Raw genomic sequence first — 21,932 nt, 5'->3', positions numbered from 1 at the left:
TATAATAAAGGTACAGATGAAAGTAGACATTACAGACTATTAAAACCTGGTCACCTTATTAATTGCTTATACAAATTGGTCTTTTTAATTGCTTTTTATGTAGTTAAGTGGTGGGCTTCTCAGTGTTTAGTTTTTATTTCTGAGGCAAAGCAAGTTTTGAAATACTTTTAAAAAGTATGAAAGTGTTTAAATAAGATTTCCCAAATTTGAGGAGTGCAGAATATTACGGAGGATCAGTTACAGCTTTTCCCCAGAACAGTGAAAATAAATCAGAATGATGAGGTTTGGATAAAAATGACTCTTTTTCAAACTCTAAAAGGACAAATTCTGCATGTTTTCACCTCTTAAAGTATTGATCCTTTAATCTTAAACCCATTGTCTCCTCCCTCTCATTGCAGGAGCATGACATTGAGACTCCACACGGGGTTCTCCATGTGACGATGAGAGGTGTTCCCAAGGGCAACAGACCTGTCATCCTCACCTATCACGACATCGGACTCAACCGTGAGTCAGCCAGAAATATTCTCACCAATCTCCAGAGATTATTTTTTGTTCTTTACTTATCCGTCTCACCTTTCTCTCTCTCTTTTTTTTTTTTAGACAAGTCCTGCTTCAACACGCTGTTCAACTATGAGGACATGCAGGAGATCACCCAGCACTTTGCTGTGGTCCATGTGGATGCCCCCGGGCAGCAGGAAGGTGCACCTCCCTTTCCCAGTGGGTGAGTGGAACACTCGTAGGACTAGTGCAGATGAAGGTGGACACATTGGTTGTTGAGGTGGAGCTTAAACAGCAGCGTCGTTTACTAATGGTGACAGAAACAATGAAGAACTTATCTTCCTTAAATGTGTAAATCTACAATGAAGTCAATTTCTCTGATTAAATTAAAGGATATAGACAGCCTTCAGAAACTACTTAGATCCTTTACATACTGCCACCTTACAATCCCAGTCTGAACTGTATCTTATTCAGGTTATTTTATGAGACACCAACACAAAATGGTGCAAACCCTGGAAATGAGAAAAAAAAAACATATTAAAACCAGTTGTAATTTAAAAATAAAAACAAAATATATTATTGATTTCTTTGCCCTGCTACCTCTAAATATAACCCTGCTGTTCATAGGATGTTAATGTTTGCATTTCAACTGAATCTATTTAAATTACATTGAGGTTTTTGGCTGTGATATGACATGGGGTGAAAAGGATCACAGCGTTTGATCATGTGTCATGTCTCTGCAGATATCACTACCCTACCATGGACGAGCTGGCTGAAATGCTGCCCTCTGTGATGACTCAGCTGAAGTGAGTGTCTTTCCTCTCTTACTGATCAATGGTATCATCCAAATTTTGGATGTATTTCCCCCCTAACTCGCAGTAACTTTGTGTTTCTTTAGGGTCAACAGTGTGATCGGCATTGGTGTTGGAGCAGGAGCTTATGTTCTCACCCGCTTTGCAGTGAGTCCTCAGCATTTCTACCTTTTCTTCGTCTTCTCTCATAACATCCTAAAGGGCAGATTAGACTTCTGCAACCACACACATCAAATGTCGCTTGGGTCTGGTTGCGAACCAGTTTTGCTGGTATGCTTCTGCACCGTCGGTCTGGAATTTCTAGGGATGCACAGCAGTTTCCTGCCAAAGCGCAAAGGGGAGCCTATTTGAGAACTTTTTAATATTTTTAAAAATGGCACGCCCCGGCACCGAATCGAGAAAGATGACCACACAGACAGATGGAAAGGCATACCAAGGACCAATCACAGCTGCTTTTAGTCTGCTCACTTCCGCTTGAGGTCTGCGCGGGTTTGCGACTGTGTGCGCATAGACAGATTTGACAGTTGCAGAGGCTAAGCGTCAGAAGCATAAATTGGCCTTTACTCACCTGACGTTTTTCATACCATCCAGCTTGTTCCATCAAAACAGAAAAGCCTCTTATCAAACTTACACAGGAAACCAATTCATGTTCTGGTCCCGTTAATCCAGTAATCAATCACCTTTTAGGTTTTTACCCTGGTTTCTGTGCTGGTTTAAGTCAGACTAAAATAAGCGCAATCTAGGAGAAAGCAGTGGAAGATTAAGGAAGCACTGACTGATTAATAATGAAACGGGAGGATGAGGTGCAGAGATGAAAAATAGCAACAGTCGCTTTGAGGACAGTCTGCTGCTGTTTAAAAAATCAAGTGGAAAAATTGATTCTAAAACATGTTTGCTTTTACAGGCTGGAAGGAAAATCTGTACCTGAGATGGACAGAGTGGCTCGTGCTGCATTTATATTAGAATGAATGCAGCATCCACTCCTTATCAGAGGAGATAGATCCTGTATTTCCCCAGACAGTCCCTCTCCAGCTTCAGGCAATTTTAAAGCCACTCCCCTTCATTTAGAGTCCCAGTTCTGTCTGCTCTTGATTTAAACTGACAGATGTGCTGCTCTTCTTTAGAGGTTTTATCACCGTCTTCATTTTGTAACCATGTCTTTAATTCAAAGATATTATTAGATTTACACATTTTTGCTTTTGAACTAATATAAAAAGATGTATTTGTCCATACTATATCTTTCATTCCTTTAAGTGTCTGAAATCCAGCATTATTTTTGGAGGAGATAGCTGAGAGAGCAGCCAAAACAGCCCAGATAAATGACGCTTCATGCCAATGCAGAACCACGGTATTACTGCATAAAGTAATTACTAGCCTGGATTAAATAAGTGATATAATGTCCCAGTTTGAACCAGAGTTTATGAAAAAATGATTTATATAGTGATTTGTTGAATGAGGAGGGAAAAAAATGACTTTGCTCTTAACAACTATCAGCAGAATAATTTGCTGTTTTTCAGCCTGGCTGTTGCCATACTCCATCATTTAAATTTCTCATATTCTCGCCTTTAAAAAGAACTCAAAACTATAATAAAACAAAGAAAAAAAGATGGGAAGGGAGTTAAATCACTGAGATCAGATCATATTCTAGTTGCAGTCAAAGTTTCTCATTTATGACACCAAGAAAAATGTCTAACAATATCTAAATGGCCTTATTATTTATTGGTTAATGTTGTCCACAGACAACAGGCAGATGAAAACAAGAAGCACACTTTTTCATATTTCAGAAACCCAAAGGCCTCAAAGATCATCAGGCTGTGACCTCAGTGGGCTGACTCAGCTCTAGAACAGTCTGTCCGTTCTCTACTTTGTTTCCTGTTATCTTTCCTTCCTTTGAAATTAACATTTTTAAACCGTTTCAAATTATGTGGCAAAAAGTGTTTCTCACAGGAAAAAAAAAGTTTAGTTGCTTCCATTCAGACACATTAGTATTTTCTTCTTCTTTTTTTTCATTCAAAAGCCTCAAAGCCTCTTTTCACATCAACAAACTTTTCTTGTTTATCATATTTCTTCTCTGTTTGAAAAAAAAAAAAACTATAGAAAGGGGGATAGTAATTTATGTTTAATAATTCAATTTAAATATCCTGTTGATCCTGTACTTTCCAGCTGAACCATCCCAGCCTGGTCGAAGGACTGGTTCTGATCAACGTCGACCCATGTGCTGAAGGCTGGATCGATTGGGCTGCTTCCAAGGTCAGTATTCCACCTCAGCTCACAACCTGGAAATAATTTAACAATAAATTATGGCCAAGAAGTCTTCTGTGTGTGAGAAATGCAGTTAATTACTGACCATAGGTGAGCACGATCTAATGCTTCCAGATTAAAAATTACAGTCACAGCAGGATTTCTATGAAGGGTTTGGTCCTTTGCTGAGGGATTAAACAGGCAGCAATCAGCCTGTTTCTGCCTCTACTTCAGGCAGTGACTGATCATTTTCTAATCATTAGGTTAGGTCCACATTTTCTGACTTTCAAATCAAGGCAAGGATTTTACCATCAACAAAAATGGATACAGTTAAAGCTGTGGGAATTTTGATTTGCATCGACAGTGCAGACTCAGTATTTCCATTAACATAGCAATCTAAAATGGCATACAGTGACTTTTATCATATGAAGCTGATTCAATCTGTCTGAACAGGTTTTTCTGACAAGTTAAACATGTCTTTTCCTTTTTGAGGTCAATAATAATGAAAGGGATGATGAATATTTCTTGCAATGACCTGTCTCTGCTGGCTGTGTGTAGCTTTCTGGATGGACCAGTAACTTGGTGGACATCGTCATGGCTCACCACTTCAGTACTGTGAGTACTCACTTTTCCTTGATGCTGCCCAGGGCAGAGCCTGGAGCTTTGCTTTCTCTAGATATCAGAAGTTTACCTAAACCTATGTAACGGACATTTGCTAATAACATATTTAATATGTAGCGAGGTAGATTAGCTACATTAGCAAACACTAATCTAACGGTGCTATAAATTACTCCACTATACAAACATATGCAGCTGCTTGAGTCAATCAATAATGCAAATCTATTCAACTCCTTTCATCTTTGTTTAATATGACTCCCTGGCCTTTGCACTACATAAAACTACTTTTGTTTTTCTCATATTATCAGGTTGTTATCACAGAAATATGAAACTTCAGTTAATGTTCATCATAACTATGAAGCTACAGAAAAACGACACAACATTTTATGTTTTAAAAAGTTAAGCTGCAGAGACCCACTAATGATGAGGGAGAATCTGTTGAGAGCTATTTATGCTTTGCATGGAGAGGCTTATGAAGACTTCCTGGGGGTTCAGCACTTTGTTGGGAAGTGTGAAATCTCCTTTCCTGCCTGAAATGTTTCCTGTTCTCAGATGCTTAAGGAAAAATAGCTACCTATCCTGTCTTTGTTGAGAATGTAAAGGCCTATAATCAAGCAAACTCCAAATGTAGTCTTAATGAAAGAGCGGGAGTCCTTTTTACAGAAAACCGTTGGATCAGAAGAAAAGGTGCATTTTTGATCTGTATGTAAATGGAAGGTTTGGCCACAACCAAACAACAGCACTGCCCACAATCCTGAACAGGTAGTGGCAGCCACATGCTGAGGGTGGTGAATTTTAAGCAGTATTTTTACCATTACTTATAGTGAAAATAAGCTTGTATTGATGTATTTAGCTTTTTTTTTTATATGAAGTAATTTATCCTTCAGGATGAGCTGACAGAAAACCAGGAGCTGATCCAGACCTACCGCCTCCACATCGCCCAGGACATCAACCAGGACAACCTGGCCCTGTTCTGCAGCTCCTACCAGTAGTAGGTTCAGGGACATGAATATTACCTGGTTTTAGTCTTCCTCTCTCTTTATTCGTCCGTTTTTTCTATTTTTTTAATTTTTATTTTAGCTAAGTGTTCTCAGTAAAGACGAAAGGATTAGAGTTTTTAAACTTTTATTCTAGATCCATCTAATTTGATCATCTCTTGTTACCTTTTCTCCAGCCGCCGTGACCTTGAGATCGAGAGACCCATCGTGGGGTTAAATGAGGATACGGTGAACACACTAACGTAGGTGTTGAGACTAAGATGGTACTGCTCTGTTTCACATCTTCAGAGCACAGCCTGACCTTGGAGATTCTGTTTTTTTTTCCATTATCCTACCAGGTGCCCTGCCTTGCTGGTGGTTGGGGACACATCTCCTGCTGTCGACGCCGTGGTAGGTTATAGTTCACCAGTGATGAAAAGGTGTTCTTGAAGGAAGAAAGATTTATTAATGGTTTCTCTGACATCTGTCCATGTTTCAGGTGGAGTGCAATTCCAGGTTAAACCCCACCAAGACCACACTGCTAAAGGTGAGGGGCGCTGTTATATAAAATCAAAAAAATATATCCTTTAAAGGTGATATGTTGTATTAATAAGAGGGCTAATTCTCCTTTAGATGGCTGATTGTGGAGGTTTGCCACAAGTCGTTCAGGTAGGCTTTTAATTTCTATTTTTTAGAAGCACAACATCCATGTTTTTAACACCTTAAGTATCTTCTCATTACATTTTTTGTTTTTGCTTCCTCTCTGCAGCCAGGGAAGCTTGCTGAGGCATTCAAATACTTTGTTCAGGGGATGGGATATAGTAAGTAAACATCTGTCGTGTTTTTATGTGTCAAAGGTCCTCAAACGTCTGCATATGTATATATGTATATATAGTAACACCAGTTTCAGCTAGTTGACTTCGTGGTCACGCTGCAAGCCGCTTCAGAATGACGTTCTTGTGGTTCAGGTTTGCCTGTGTTTACCTCCTGAGTTTCCTGTTGACGTGAGTGCAATTACAAAACACCCTTAAACCGAAGGTTGTTTTCGCTGGGGCTTGTTGCTTAACAACCCAGCTGAAATGGGGGGTGCGGGGGGGTCTGGAGGAGCATGAATAGAGGTGCTTTTTGTCAGCCCCGTCACGGAGGAGCAGCCTTTGGGGCCCTATTCATGCTAATTTTTTCCCTCTGTGCTCTTTGCAGCGTGTGGCGCTCACTACTGCCAGTAGGTGAGGACTGTCTGAAATCACACTCAGTTTGCTGAACAGCAATTAACTTCCTGTTCAGCTCAGAGTGGGTGTTGAAAATGACCCTTTTGGTGTGCTTTTCCTTTCTATGCACAACTGTTTACTGATGCACCAATGGGGCAGCATCACGGTGCATCAATAAACATGTCTCCAAGTGCTGCTGTCAGAGAAAAGTGTTTAAACAATATGAATAAACAGTTACTTCAGGTTTGTTTTCCTTTTTCACACCAACTGTTTTGCAGAGTCGTTTATAACAACTGACATTTACCCATTTTGCCACACTGCTACCACAAGCCTCAGTGTACATTGACTTAAAATATAAACGCAACACTTTGGTTGCTATAAAAGATTTGAACAGATTTATAAGCAATATTTTGAATACTATGAAGATTTTGTGTGAAATAGCAGCACATCTGAATAGTGCATTTAAAACTGCTAAGAAAGTGATGTTTTAAGATGTTTTTTTAAACAAACAAGGTGAAAAAATCAGAAATGTATTGATATTAAATCCCTTATAATCTGCACTATGTGAAGCACCTTTTACTCTGCAAGTTTCACACACCTACAGCTGACAGTTTCTCCCTTTAGTCTGCACTACCTTCAGACTGGATGGAAAATGTCTTTAAACATCAGTTTCCAAGACTTGCTTTATATCCTCAGTTTGAAGTAGGGTTAAAACTAGATGCCATGTAAATATTTTATGGTTGGTACCACTTTTAATACCACAACAGCTTTAATTTTTTAAAGGTAAACGGTTGTTTTTAGTGTTGAGCAAATTTAATTTCTTAATTTTCTACCTTTGTGGTAATTTAGGATTATAGTTCCTGCTATAGCAGCAGGGAGGTAGCTACAGGTTCTGCTATAGTTGTCAGTTTTTGTCCAGCTTGTATCCATCAAGCTAATATTTGATCAGCTAGCTTTAGCTATCGTCATCCAGGAGGTTTACTGTCTCACTGTTGCAGATGCAGGTGCTTTGCTTGACTTTAAGTCATATTTAAACACCATTGTTGTAGCATTAGCTTGAAGCCATACTGCAGCAGCATCAGGTCTTCTTTGTCATTTTGTTCTTTTTTTCTCATTCTAATTTACTCCACAGTAAAGCTGTCATGTTTTCCATGTTGGCTTAAGTTAAGTGAGTTTAATGTGTTTTAGTTTTTTAGGGGAGGTACTCTCCATAACTGCAGAGTTTAAACCTTCAGACTGCAGCTCATCAAGTGTTTATACCCAAGGGAGTAGCTGAGCACTGCTGCTGGAAGGAGTGCAACATTTTGAGCGGATGAGAATGGCTGTTTGGTGTAGCTTGGAATCATTTAGATTTATTATTATGATTTTTTTCTTAGTATCAGCTTTATCTAAATCTTGATTAATATGGGAACAGCAACCTTCTGACAAATACAGCTTCCCATCAACTCTGACCAGCTGCTGAATAAGGCTTCTCCAGAGCATCTTTCTGCTGCCTTTCTCTTTGGTGGATGCTGTTCTTTGTGGGGGTTCATTTTCTGCCATGTTTAATGTTTTGCAAAAGCCCCTCTAGCTAAAAGGGGATCAGATCATCACCTTCCACTTGGCCTGTAGCAAACTGCTTAGCATTTTCCACTATTTTTCTGTAATATACCTCTGCTACCTTCAGTGAACTAAGATCCATCGATCCATCCATTTTTTTCCGCTTTATCCGCGGCTGGGTAGCGGAGGCAGCAGTCTAAGCAGAGATGCCCAGACTTCCCGATCCACAGACATTTCCTCCAGCTGCCCTGGGGGGGACCCCCGAGGCGAAACCAGGCCAGCTCGAAGACATAGTCCCTCCGGCGTGTCCTGGGCCTTCCACGAGGCCTGCTCCCAATAGGACTGCCTGGAACACCTCCCGAGGGAGGTGACCAGAAGTCATCCGGAACAGATGTCCAAGCAACCTCAGCTGGCTATTTTCGATGTAGAGGAGCAGTGACTCTACTCCCGAGTTCTTCCTGGGTAACTGAGCTCCTCACCTGATCTCGAAGGGTGCCCCCAGCCACCCTGCGAAGGAAACTCATTTCGGCCGCTTGTATTGGCGATCTTGTCCTTACGGTCACTACCCAGATCTAATGACCGTAGGTGAGTGTCGGAACGTAGATCGATTGGTAAATCGAGAACTTTTCCCCGACTCAGTTCCCTCTTCACCATGATAGTCCAATAAAGAAGGTCCTGGTTTAATGAGGCCAACAGGACAACATTATCTGCAAACATCAGAGATGATATCCTGCATTTAGAAATTCTGTCCATTAGTGTATTGAACAGAACCAGTGACAACATGCACAGACCAACATGCACCGGGAACAGGTCTGACTTACTGCCCGCATTGAGAACCAAGCTCCTGCTGTGGTCATACAGAGAACGGACAGGCATTAACAGGGGCCCCTGGACCCTATACTACCAGAGCATTTATGGGGGGTTGGTGTTATGGGAACAGAATACAAATTAATTTTATTTTAATGAGTTTTCTTTTCACAAAAAAGAAGCAACAGAGGCAACAAGTCTTAATATATGTCCACTTCAGTTATGCAGATGTTTTCTGTGGGTGTGTCACATAAACTCCCAGTACCATATTGAGATGAATAACAAAATGTGGAAAATATAGGTTAAGCAAGATTTATGCAAGGTTCCCAACATGTGAAGTTTATCATCAGCTTTCTTTTGCTCTCAAATTCTTCACGGTGGCAGCTGCCTTTGGGTGGGGCCAGTGTCTTTAGCGTTGCTGTAAAGGTCACTGAGTCCACCTGTTGAGTAAATGTCACTGCAGGATTAGCACAGATTAAAAAGGCCTGTTTTCATGCAGTGAAAGTGTGCAAAATAAAACTGAGCAGCTCAGCGTGTTTTCCCTCATCAACACATTGGGGCAGTGTGAAAGGCTACAGGAAATGGCCACAGACCACAGGAAATGATGTTTAAAATGTGAACAACTGCTATGATGTCTTACCTCTTGTTGCTATCGAGCTGCTGCCTAGCTCAAACAAAGCCTCCTCTATAAACAGGATGAAAAAAAACTTCACATGTACCTTTTCACACCTCCTTTTCTCCTCTTTCCTCCTCCTATCATCGCCTTCAGTTCCCTACGTTCTCCTCAGTCACCTGAGCAACGAATCAGGTACTAGACTCTTGAGCAGGAGGCTTTGAACCAGAACAGCCTCTTACCCTTCTCAACAGACTGAATGTTGGGTGTGTGCAGAAAGCTCCCCAGAGAGCCATTAGATGCCTCAATAGGCATTTTTAGAGCAGCTTTTGCATACATCCATCCCCTCGTTGGAGCTCAATTCTTTGAGTTAGCATGTCCTATTCTAGTGTCCAACTGCTGCATGACCTGCTGCTGCAAATGCCCTGCTCTGTTTTTATTGCTTGTGATGTTTTTTTATCTTTCAGTGGACGCATTCAGCAATTCTCAGTCACGCCTTTAATTTTATTTTAGTCCTGTTAGTCTTTTATTTTTATCTGAGAATTGCTTGCATGGTAAGCACCTTTTTTTGTTGTTAATTTTCTTGTTTGTTTTCTGTTGTGTCTGTTTTCCTGTGTCGCTCTGGTCTGTGTTTTCAGCGTGAGTGGAATATTAACATGGCCTCTCTGTTTCAGTGCCTACAGCGGGAATGACTCGTCTGGCTCGCTCGCGCACCGCCTCCTCCTCCAGCATCACCTCCATGGAGAGCAGCCGCAGCCGCAACAACATCAGCAGCCTGCTGGAGGGAAACGCCGGCGCCGGCAGCCTGGACAACCAGGTGGCACCTCAGACCATGGAGGTGTCCTGTTAAACCCCGCCTCCTTTCACACTCTCATAGTAATTTATATATCCCCTCTCTCTCTTTTCTCACTCGTCCTGCTCCAAAGCAATTTGATGCCGGGGGAGTGTGTGTGATTAGAAAGGAGGATCTAATAAGTATATTAACAGATGCATATTAGAGGATATGTTATAAACACACACATATATATATATATATATACTGTCAAAGTCCTGTTACTAACATAAACCAGGAGTACATTCAGATGTTGTATATTTAAATGTTTTAAACCATTGGATTGAGTCCCCTGTCAAACCTTGTATTTATTTTGTCTTGTTTGAATCCTCTTTATACACTGTAGAAATCCTCTGTTCAACCAAGCTTTTTTTTTTTATTTCTAACGTGTGTTTTCCAACCATTCTGACTCACTCTGTTTCTATTTTTAAATCTACCACAATGCAAAGAATAAATCGGAGAACAAAGGTGTTCAGAAACGGTACTGGTACCTGTTGTTGTACAGTGGGTCTCTGAAGTGTGCGCAGACCTGTAAAAATACCAGGTAGTAGTGATGTACAACAATGATAGATCATTTTAGATGCGTTTCTGCATATGCTGTGAGGTTTATCCTGTTTGATCTGACTTTAAAAACAGCCCAGAGGTGTGCAGACCTTTAAGGCATGATTTGGTTGAAGCGCCTTTTGATTACTTTTTAAACATCTTATTGTACAAAAGTAGCAGTCAGGGGAAGGGTACAAAAATGTTCCAATGCATTATTTATATTTCATATTGAAGACAGTCACCAATAGTTGGAGTAAATGTGAGGTTACCTTAAGTGTAAAGTACCTTTTTAATCAGAGCTGCTGCTGTCCTGCATGAACCAAGCTTCACCGTCTTCCTCATATGTCTGAACTTTAGGAGCAGGATGTGACAAACAGGCCTGGCCTGACTGCAACCTTCCCAAACCTCATAGCAGGCAGATGAAATTAGAGAACCTTCCCAAATAAGCTAGTTTTGACTGAAAGCCGCCAGGAGGGTGGGGGCAGAGATAAGGGAAACTGATGGACCCCCAACAAAGAAGACTGAATGCTGACTTTGAAATAGAAGCGATTTAAACAGTTGTTGAGCTGTGCACACCCCATCTACCAGGTTATTGCAGCTTATTAACTTTCCGGACTGATGATTTTTTTTTTTTTTCTGGAGGGGGATAAAGGATAAATTCTACAATAAATTCTTTTTAAGAAATTTAAGAATAATTCAGTTATCTCCTATTGTTTTATGGCATAAAAATCTGTTATAACAGGCATCCTTTAGAGAGCCACTGCAGCAGAGGTGTCAAATCTTGATGGTAGATAAAGTGAGGCAGATATTTGCTGCTTGCAGCACAGGTGAGATCTTCCTAGAAAGCTGCTTTAAATGTCACCTGTTCAGCTTCCCTGTGTAATCAAACTCACCATCTCCATCTTTTTGTTTTTTTACTTTCTGCTCTGTGTTAATGTTTAGCTGAATGGGTTATTTCAGCAATGCTTTACCGACCTTTAACAAAAGGGTTCAGATGTGAAAGTGTAACAGTCCTGTCACTTAGGGGCCAAAAAAAACGGCTTCTCTCCGTCTGCTGATTCAGCTCATTTCTACTACTGAATAAAGCTACAAGAGACGAGCACACGCCTGGTGTCCTTTATTTTCCAGTTAGTGGCCTACGATGTTCTCACGATAAAAGTGGCATGCAGGCGACTAGAGACATGTCTGAATGTAACAACAAACAGAACGCATACCTCTGCAGTAAGTTCTAGTACTTTTCCTGCTCTCTTAGTGGAAAAGCAAGGTGATAGTGGTGAGATTGTTTCCAACCACACACGCTCTTGTTTCCTTTCTGAGTGATAACTGCTGCTGTCGGAGATGAGGCCATCTATATTTAGCACCCACAAAAAAACAAAAAAAACAATGATCAGCTGCTTTGAGAGAGACCGACTTCAGCAGATCGACAGAGTGGAACAAAAAAAACGTATCTATGAAGGAAGGTTCAAACAATGGAGATTTAGCTGCGTTGGGTTCAAAACTGTTTTTTGTGCACTTGAGTTAATGAAGCCTTATATTGCAGAGTGGGGTTGTCTTAATTACTGATCTCTTTGCACTCGACAATTAAATCTTGTACGGTGAAGTTTTAGTACACCCCACCAATGTAAGAAAGGCTGCGCTGGTCTGGAAGTGGTTCCTTTCCATCTGCTAAGCTAACAGAATATTCTGGTGATTCAGTACCAATCTGATCTGTTCTTTTATTCTTTCCATTCACTGTTATCCTTTTGCATCTCAGAAAGCCTAGCTGATAAAGAACATGCAGAACTTCCAGCCTTTTATCTCTGCACTAATACTGCTGAAGGAGTCTTTCCAGCCGCAGATACATATATGCAATCAATCTTTTTCCCCCCAGTTATTTTGCATATTCTTTTGTTATTAGATAATAGAAACGCCTACTTGAAAAAATGGGGTTTAGGGGTGTGTTTTTAATTTATTAACTTTTCCGTTTTGCCTTTATCTTGCACTGTAGCAGTTAAGTCAGAAAGCTGAATTCACACACAGGTTCTGTGCTCTTTCCACCAGTTGTCCGTGTGACTGGCATGAGGATATGGAGTCGGCTCCCATGAAGACTCTGTTGTCTTTAGGCCACCATGTCATGAACTTTGAGTTATGCACAGGAGTACTGTTAGAGGGGACGCTCAACACCATCTCTGCCCACTTTCTCTCTGTATATGCTGAATAAATTCTACTAGCACCTTGAGCTGTATATTTATTTTAAAAATTACCAAGTTGTACCCAAACTTTATTTCCCTGCTGATGCCTTGAAATGCATCATTGTTTGCACCAGTCTCTCATGCAATGGTTTCAAATTTAGGACGGTGCCCTTAATGCCAGCATCTAGGATTTAGAGATATCAATGAAGGTTTTTGATATGTTATTTACACATGGAGTATCAGGTTCTCTAAGGTCTGCTTTTCCATAAACTAGTGATTAAAGTGAACTGCAAACATCAGGAGATGTCACTACTTTGTTAATTCGACCCCACATACAGGAGTTTACAGGAAGTACTAAATCTTGCTTTAATCGTTCCTGGAAAATATAATTATAGATGCCCTCTATCTTGAACAGTCAGTGAAATCCCTACCAAATGTCCCATTTAATTGGACAAAGTTTTAAAATTGTTTTATTACATTTTTTTGTTTAAATAACTAAAATGTTCTCTTTTACAACAACTAAATGTAGAGATGTACTTCTCTCATCCTAAAATCCTATTCCATGTGAACATGGTGACATGAATTATGAAAACATGATTACCCTGATCATTTTAATAGGCTTTCATTTAAAAAGGGCAAAGAATTAGCCAATTATTGTCACAACAGCTAAATATTTCTGAAGTAAGAGGTTTTTTTTAATGTACATATTCATCTCAGTGTCCTTGTGTAGCATTAATCCAGATTCTAAAGGCTTGTTTAAAGTCTGGCCAAGTCCAAAAACTATTTTTTTTCTGACTTAAAATCACTTTGATCTAAAACATCTTCACAATTTAATACAGATTCTTGGTTACAAAGGTTTAGACCGGCTTTGTGTTTGTTTTAGTAAATTTACAAAAACATTGAGGACTATTTTATGGAAAAAAGCAGGTTGAAGCGCGTTGAACACACTTTTTTTAATTGACAGGACGATAAAATAAGTAATAATACGCCTCCTCTAGTTTCCTTTTCTCCTGTAGTTCAATCCTCTCTGTAAATAACCACCTAATCAAACCATTGATAAAATAATATTGAGTTGGGGTCGGACAGAGGAAAGCTGATTGACAGGTGGTTAGTTTCCAGGACCAACTTGGGCTTAAACTAAATTAGAACGACATTTAAACCACATTTAAGAGCATTATAACATTTTAAAGCCAGAATTTAACAGATGGATTTTGCAAACCAATTGAAACTTCACCATCTCTACTTCTCTTAAATATTTGTTTTTATCATTTTCCAGTATTCTAACAAATGAATTACAATTAAATAGCACAACGATCGGCATGTAATGGCAAGGAGAAAATAAAAATTGAATTCAAATAACCATTTTTAAAGACAACCTTTAATAATCATTGAAACTTCACTCATCTGAGAGGTTAAAAATCCTATAGCCAATATGCATGAATGAATGTCTGACGTGTCAGGTCTATTTTTGCTGCATCTGTATCTTTATGAACTTCTGACAGGAGACAAATGATAGCAGTAGGTTGGCAGAAGATTCTGCAGAGCTCTGCTGGCTCTTATCAGATGTTCCCATTTCAGCACAGCTGGGTGGCTGTGGGCAGATGGAGAAACCAGCCAGTCTGTTTCTAGTGCCTTATTGCATTGAATTGTTCCTATAAAATGATGTCACCAAATCAACCCACAAAATCAGCGTCAGAACTACTGTAAATGCAAATGCTGCTCACGTAGAGGCGCAGCTCATTCCATAAACAAGTAGCTTAAAGATCTATTCAGATACAACCTTGCAGAGCTATCTGAGTCAGATGTTTTGAGTGTCGCACGTCACAGGAGGCTGGATGTCATACATAAGGCGAAGCGGGAGACCTCCTCTCTTCAGTCAGCCCACGTTAGACACAGCTGCAAAGACACAGCAGCTTCTATTAGAGCAGAGCAGAAGAGGGAGCTGAGTGTTGCTCACATTAAAAGGGATTTTCTGTTCAAGAAGGAGAGAAGGATTTATCTGCAAGAAGGCTTGGAATTTACTGGAAGCTCTGATTAAAATCATTTCTGCAAGAATTAGACAAGGTGAGTTCATTTTATGTGCCTTTTTCTCCCAATTTAACCACCAGGTTGTAGTGTTAAACTTTATTGCTTGGCTATGTCACTAAACTGTACTGTTATTGTTAAAAGTAGAAAATAGAGAGATATTTAAACAATATGCATTGTCTTCATGCATTTTGCAGAAACTAATGAAGGTGGATTCAGAGTGTATCCCTCGCTTACATGTTTTATGGAAATTTAACACAGGATATCAGGGCTTTTTGTTGTGGTTGGGCGCCTTCCTGTTTCACAGATCGCTTCTCTTGCCACTCTTGCTGCACAGTCATAATGTAATAATTAGTGGGATGGGTACAATTAAAAGGCTCCTGTATTTCCCGGCATGTCTGATTTAGTTTCTTTTCTCATGAATTTGCAAACCAGCAAGAACATGGGCACCTGCTTCACCAGATGCCATTCTCACCAGACTGTCCTCGAAAATCAGCCAGAATCTGTGATTCCAGGTAAGCTTTGGCCAAAAAAAACATGCCTGATGCAAAGTGAATTTAAAGCAAAAATCAACACTAAACATCCCTGACCTGATCTCTGCAGGAGAACAGGAAAGTGTGATTGTCTCTCTGTACGACTACCCATCGTTAGAGCACACAGAACTGACAATGCGAATGGGAGAAAGACTAACCATTGTGTCAGAGTAAGTATACCTTCTGATATCTTTTCATCACCATTAAGACTGAAGGACAAAAAAAAAAGATAAATATCTGTTCTTACATATACAGTGATGGAGATTTTATGATGGTGAGATCTACAACCTCAGGCCGCAAGAGCTACATTCCTACCAACTACACGGCCAAAGTCATTGACAGGTGAGAGGCTTTAATTGTGGAAGGCTGCTTCAAATGTAATAATAGGAGGGGACTTCCATGAGAGGCGAGAGGAGTTTTCGTGTAGGTGACCTGTGCCTCAGTGGAGACTGATCTCTGGAACAAGACATTTATTCTCTCCACTGACATGGGCAACCTCCAGCAGTTTCCCTCCCCCTCCTTAGAGATGAATCTGCACTGATGTTCCAGGGGTTTTCCACATCTCAAACCTCTAGCCAGATTGATTTTTTTTGTTCAACCTTGCTGAATATGTGGATAATCCTTTGCAGTTTTTTCTGCAGGTGGCTGTACACAGGAATCAGCAGGTATAAAGCCGAAGAACTCCTTAAAAATTCCAGCAACCAGAGCGGCGCTTTCTTGATCCGAGAATCAGAGACAAACAGAGGTCAGTTTGTTTTGCTTTGTTTTTTAATTGAAATCTCTATGATTGGCTGTTTGATTTAACCATAAACTGTGCTGTGAAATAACTCAAATTAAAATATGCTTTAAAAATGGAAGCATACACAAAAAAGTTAAAAAATAAAATAGGAGACTATAGAGTAATGGCAAATTAAGTAAAGAAGAATATCGTACAGATATTAAAAATAACAATCTGATTCAAAGATATATGCATCTAGATCGGATCATTTAAAGAATAAACATGTACACGTATATATTTGTGCATACAAAATAACAGCAGGTTGTTTACAATAAATTTAAAAATTCTGTACGACAGAAGGGATGAAATACTTCCTCATTTTCTGATCAGATTGAATGTTGAACAAACTAATATAAGGAGTGGCTGGATGAAATAACCTGGATCACTGAACTTAAAATGTATGATTTTATTTAACTCTACAAAGAAAGTGATCAAACTAAAACAAAAAATGTTACATTTTTATATCTGATAAAACATTTATGGAAAAAAATTAAGACATTTTTCAGATATATGTTTTAAAAAAGCAATAAGTGTGTAAAATTAATTTGAAAAGTCTTAAATCCAAAGCTGTGAGTTTTAACTGCTGCATCTGTGCTCTTTGAACATTTAGACAGCTATTCACTCTCCATCCTGCGAAGGACCGGTTCCTCAGACATAAATCCTGTGAAGCACTACCGCATCTCTCAGCTGGAAAACTCCTGGGTCTACATCTCTCCAGGACTCACATTCCCCTCCCTTCATTACCTGGTGGAACACTATTCAGGTTAGTACTGAGATCTTTTGTCATTACGAATGTAAGATTTGCTTAACCGACATTAGTGCAATTCTTTCTCCCTACAGAGGTTGCAGATGGACTGTGCTGCCGACTGACGGTGCCTTGCTTCATCCAAGGGTTGGATGACCCTCGACCAGTTCCCATCACTGTCAGAAGACCTACCATCAACTGGAGGGAAATTAGCAGGTTAGAGAAAGTACTGATGGTCGCCAGAATATGTCGCTCTCCAACTATTTTTATGTTTCAACTCTTTATTGTTGACATTGGCTCAGAGAGCGTTGATTCAGCCCCACACTAATGCAAGATTCAGAGCTGGGTAAACTGATGCAGAGGAGTGTGAAAACAAGATCAAAAGCCATACAGCCAGATAAGGCTGTGGTTGCATTTACTAGATGCCATTTGTTTTGCACAACACAACATGTTCGGTCAAACGCCCTTTGCAGCAGATTCTGATGCTTGATACTGTAAACTTGAACTTCATTTGTTAGAAATAAGTTTACCGTTGTTTTGTTGTTGCTTCATTTCTGCAAAACGAAACCGATTCAGATCTCTAATCTATTGTCCGTTCTGTTCTATTGAAGGTCTGTGATCCTCAGGAGGAAGAGAACTGAGTCAGACAACTCTCTGGTGAGCGACGGGCTGAGGGAGGCCATCAGCTCCTATCTCCAGTTAACAGAGTGTAAAGATCACAGCTGGGACACATGAAGGAAAACGCGGGCAGTCGGTTTGAAAAAAATGAAGTCCAACAGAAAGAGTAGAGTGAAATACTACCCTGGGGCTGCTGCAGGTGAAGCAAACAGCGGAAGGAGCTGCTCTGCGTACCCAAATGCAGTCTTTGGAGGATTGTTCAGGAACAGATGAGACGCTGAGACACTGCACTTCTCAGAGAACGCTCAAAAGGTTCTACGTCTCTATGGGTGATGGGTGACGCACAAAGACAGAGGATGTAACCTGCAAAGTGAAAGGCAAAGAGGCAATGAATGTTTCCCCTTATTTATGAAAACTCTTACCTAAAATGTTCTATTAACATGACGGCAATATGAATGTATGTGAATGTTTTCATGGTTTTCATGTTTTTTTTTTGTGGAATCCAGTATGATCCATACGCTACTAATAAATCATTCACAGAAATAAATCAACATATATTTACAGGAATTTTGGGTGTAATGGATTTATTTGTTTTAAATTGAGATCTAATGAGGTATATGGGCTCTTGAGGTTTTCCTTCATCATCACTGTCCAGTTCAGAGTTATGTTACTCATTATATCTCAGCATATATACTCAGTAACTCAAGCAAATGACAAAAAAAAGATTATTTAAAATAAAAATTTAAAAAGTGCATAGGAATTGGAAACTTCTAAACCCATATATCACTTTATATTAAAATACAGCAGTAAACATTAACTAGTACTCTTCTTTAGGACTTTCAAATCACTTTCTTGTGATATTGTTTGGGTTCAAGTGGTGGCTTTATCAGAACTGATTCTCTCCAGGAAAAGCCGGGGCCTCAAAAGGAAGATGGATGTAAAATCTCTCTTTTAATACATGACAGAAAGAAACAGAGCTAAAAAGACAAATAGCAGTAAACCATTCAACCTGAAAAAATACAATGTGGAGCTCAACCAGCTAGTGAGACAATATCAACCAAGGAATTTAAACCGGCTTTATTTAAATCTCTGTCAGGAAAATAATCATGAATCAATGACTTAGTTACTTAACAAAATTTTGAGTTTATGTTCCTAATTGAGACGTGGCTAGATGAAACTACGGAGATGCTGATTTTATTGGAGATCGCACCTCCAGATTACAATTTTCTCCATCAGAACAGACTGTTTACAAAAGGGGGCAAACTCATTACTCTGTTCAATGATTTACTAAAGTGCAGAAAAGTGATCCTGTGTGACTTTAAATCTTTTGAATATCTGGCTATCCAAGTACAAGGCCCTGTTCGAGGCATGTGAATGTTTATAGGCCTCCAAAGTCCAAGACAACATTTTCTAATAATTTTAACAAACTTTTATCCATGATATATATTGAACATGACTACTTAATTATTTTTTGGGGACTTTAATGAACATGCTGACAACCCTAAAGACAAAGGTACAAAAGAACTGTGTGATATTCTTAAAAGTTTTGGTTTGACTCAACATCTTAAACAGCACACACACACAATCAGTGACACATTTTGGACCAGGTCATCAGTAAAGGTCTAAATATTTCTAATTTTTCTGTAACTGATGTTGCTCTGTCTGGCCATTTTTCTTTCTTTCTCAGTGATCTAATTACCAAAGGAGTTGTTATATGAAATTTTGTTATCATTTTTAGTAAAATGAGTAACTTTACCCAGGCTTACTCTTCTGCTTCCACTTTACTCTTCATTCTCTGAGATTATCAACAAGAACTTCAACAATGATCGTGCCTTGTTTGCTACATTTGAAAGGTTAACAAACCCTCTTTTCTCTGTGGCCGATGAACTCCACATCTAAAAAGGCCTGAAATGACTTTGAAAAGGTTTTTTTTACCGAGAAAGTAGAAGGTATTAGAAAAGCTTTCAGAATAAATTCTATTAAATGTCCCAATATAAACTGCAAAAGCTTGGAAGAAACTGTTAGGCCGCTAAGCTCTTCTTCCTGGTGTCTTGATATTTTATCCACAGGTTTTATTAAGAAGGTTGTACCTGTTTTAGAGTCTGATTTGATTCAAATCATTAACACATTCCTTATGTTGGATGTTTTCCCTCAGGCCTTAAAGCAGCAATTATCAAACCATTGTTAAAAAAGAGAAAATTGGACAAATCGTCTTGTGGATCTACAGGCCCATCTCAAACCTCCCCTTCATCAGTAAAATTCTTTTAAAAATTTGCGGGGTTATTGGATGCTTTAATGTGTTTTTGTACTGCATCAGCAGTTGTACCTTTTTTTTTTTTCACCTCTGATCGTTATCTTTCGAGGTTGATATTTTCTTTCCAGCTGTACTATTTAGTGGTAATATTTATACATTTCTATTCATTTTTTGAATTTCTACATGTGTGACCTAATTCTGTTTGAAGCTTCCTTTGAATCGACGCTATGGGGTATTTTTTGAACCTGTTTTAAATTCCATCTGGTACCAATGCAGGTAAATCCTATTTTTTTTTTTTTTTTACAAAATTGTACATTTTGTAATATTCCAGTTTAAGAATAGCACATTTTTAAACCCCTTCTTATATTAATATATCAATCACACAATAATGATTTAAAAATATTTGATCCAAGGAATAAAAACAAAAAACATGTAACTTCTGCGATCAATAGAAAAAGATGTAACTTCTGCGATCAATAGAAAAAGTAATTATACAGAAAATTCACAGATAGTCAACAGATAGGTCCTAACACTGCACAAATAGATTAATTAAAAATTTTATTTCTAAAAAACTAAAAATAAAACACGAGTACAAAAATCTGCACAAATATAATTCAGGTGTCTTTCAACAACGGGGCATGTTTTCTCATGCATCAAAAGCCAATCTGGACAAAAACCCCTAGCCTGTCCTTAAACAGAGAGTTCTATATATATGTATCTGTTTAGTCTGTGTTTTTCTTTAATAGTCCCGCATTAAAAGGGACAAATAATACATTTGTAAAATAAAGCTTATGTAGCTTTTATTTTTATATTTTAATTGTTTTTTTATTATCCTTATTTCAGCTCCATAAATATATTTAAAATATTATGCTTTCATTTGCTGTCAGCATAGTAATAATTTCTAAAATATAAAGTATGGTATATATTTAGAATAAAATTTTTTACATATAATATCAAAATAAAAACACAAATATTTACAAATCTTCCACAAACAGTTTATTGTAAGAATCAGCTTATGTCCACAACACAACACTGAGATATCAATATACTTTGCCTGCTGTGGATCAGCCAATTTACCAGAATTCTAAATGCTTGTTAATGGGGAGGATTTTTTTTATTTTATTTTTTCCATTTAAAATGTGTATACATTTCTTTTATTTGTGCTTATTGCTTATTAATCTATGCAAAAGAGGTTCAATTGTCAGACTGATTTGGGATCTTCCTTCTAAACACCTCATCATCTATTATCACTGTTTTGTATAAGACTGAGATGAGAACTTTGTAATGGTCACACTAATATCCAGACTTTATTGTCTTTAATCCCATTTGTATCTAACTTGGTGACTTGCTTATAGTCCCTATCATTTTGGATGACTTGCATGTCCCCAAACTTTAACTGTGTACCAGATATCTTGATATGGTACTTTACTGTGCACAATTAATATATTTCCTCTCATGATATAATCTATTTTGTGAAGTGCACCAGTTCCTTCTGCAGGGAAACACCTACACACCATGCTGCAACCCCCGTACTTCACAGCTGAACTGATGCTCTCAGGCTTGACTGTTTTCTGCCAGGTCTGGAATCTGTTCTTTGTTGTCTTTTTTTCCTTTGATTCTTTAGTGGTAAGGGCCTCCTGACCCAATTATATTTAAGATCCAAAAAAACATCCACAGGTGTGTTCAAGATTGTTATAGAATTAGTTAATTAACTTATGAAGAGCTTATTAAACTATGACATTAACATTTGTGTTTTTCAATTTATTTGATAAAATAGTGTTCTTATTGTATATGACCTTCTATATTGGAAGAAAATAGATTAAAAGAATCTTCCTACCCTTATCTACATTAAGTCTGTACTATTGTATCAGCTATTTACTCACCCTAAATGTGTAAATCTTTAAGTGGGGACTCTAAGATTACTTTTTAAATTGTTGATACTCATTTCTCTTCTTTTAAAAAGCAAGTGGTTATCTTGTACGAATTGTGTTATACGAATAAACCACCTTGTCTTATTTTATGTTTCAAGACTTGAAAAAGTTGTACTGTTTACTAAGTTAACATGACTGATTTAACGAAATAACTGATTAAAAACCTGCACTGCCCATGATCTACCATCA

General features: G+C 38.6%; 2 protein-coding genes across 5 annotated transcripts in view; both read left to right on the top strand.

The window, feature by feature from the left end:
• ndrg3a (ndrg family member 3a) overlaps positions 1–11,364 on the top strand; it is a 52,650-nt gene extending 41,286 nt beyond the window's left edge. For 3 of the 4 annotated variants that reach the window (XM_038294812.1, XM_038294820.1, XM_038294841.1), the window contains 14 exons: positions 399–504; positions 601–721; positions 1,242–1,304; positions 1,397–1,457; positions 3,474–3,560; positions 4,110–4,166; positions 5,057–5,160; positions 5,344–5,409; positions 5,506–5,557; positions 5,646–5,693; positions 5,780–5,815; positions 5,916–5,967; positions 9,470–9,508; positions 9,988–11,364. In XM_038294812.1, coding sequence (XP_038150740.1) covers positions 399–504; positions 601–721; positions 1,242–1,304; positions 1,397–1,457; positions 3,474–3,560; positions 4,110–4,166; positions 5,057–5,160; positions 5,344–5,409; positions 5,506–5,557; positions 5,646–5,693; positions 5,780–5,815; positions 5,916–5,967; positions 9,470–9,508; positions 9,988–10,163 — 1,068 coding nt within the window. In that variant the 3' untranslated portion in view covers positions 10,164–11,364. The remainder of the gene's footprint in view (positions 1–398; positions 505–600; positions 722–1,241; positions 1,305–1,396; positions 1,458–3,473; positions 3,561–4,109; positions 4,167–5,056; positions 5,161–5,343; positions 5,410–5,505; positions 5,558–5,645; positions 5,694–5,779; positions 5,816–5,915; positions 5,968–9,469; positions 9,509–9,987) is intronic. The other variant, XM_038294831.1, reaches the window with a different exon arrangement.
• Positions 11,365–11,935: 571 nt separating this feature from the next.
• On the top strand, positions 11,936–18,125 carry LOC119789770 (src-like-adapter 2). The gene is made up of 7 exons (XM_038294851.1): positions 11,936–15,399; positions 15,488–15,587; positions 15,673–15,759; positions 16,059–16,162; positions 16,806–16,958; positions 17,036–17,156; positions 17,552–18,125. The coding sequence occupies exons 1-7, from the start codon at positions 15,279–15,281 to the stop codon at positions 17,673–17,675; spliced, it is 810 nt and encodes a 269-aa protein (XP_038150779.1). The 5' UTR covers positions 11,936–15,278; the 3' UTR covers positions 17,676–18,125.
• The last annotated feature ends 3,807 nt before the right edge of the window (positions 18,126–21,932 follow it).

This window comes from Cyprinodon tularosa, unplaced genomic scaffold (genome assembly GCF_016077235.1).
Source record: "Cyprinodon tularosa strain WSP-4 unplaced genomic scaffold, ASM1607723v1 ctg11, whole genome shotgun sequence".
Lineage (NCBI taxonomy): Eukaryota > Metazoa > Chordata > Actinopteri > Cyprinodontiformes > Cyprinodontidae > Cyprinodon > Cyprinodon tularosa.
The sequence above is the reverse complement of the archived record's forward strand: the minus strand, read 5'-3'. Positions and strand labels throughout refer to the sequence as shown.

Bases quoted from the DNA above. Each gene is read 5' to 3' on its own strand.
- LOC119789770 (XM_038294851.1), top strand. From the start codon at position 15,279: ATGTCTGATTTAGTTTCTTTTCTCATGAATTTGCAAACCAGCAAGAAC. The intron at 15,588-15,672 runs GTAAGTATACCT...TTACATATACAG, and splicing joins AGACTAACCATTGTGTCAGA to TGATGGAGATTTTATGATGG. The intron at 15,760-16,058 runs GTGAGAGGCTTT...TTTTTTCTGCAG, and splicing joins ACGGCCAAAGTCATTGACAG to GTGGCTGTACACAGGAATCA.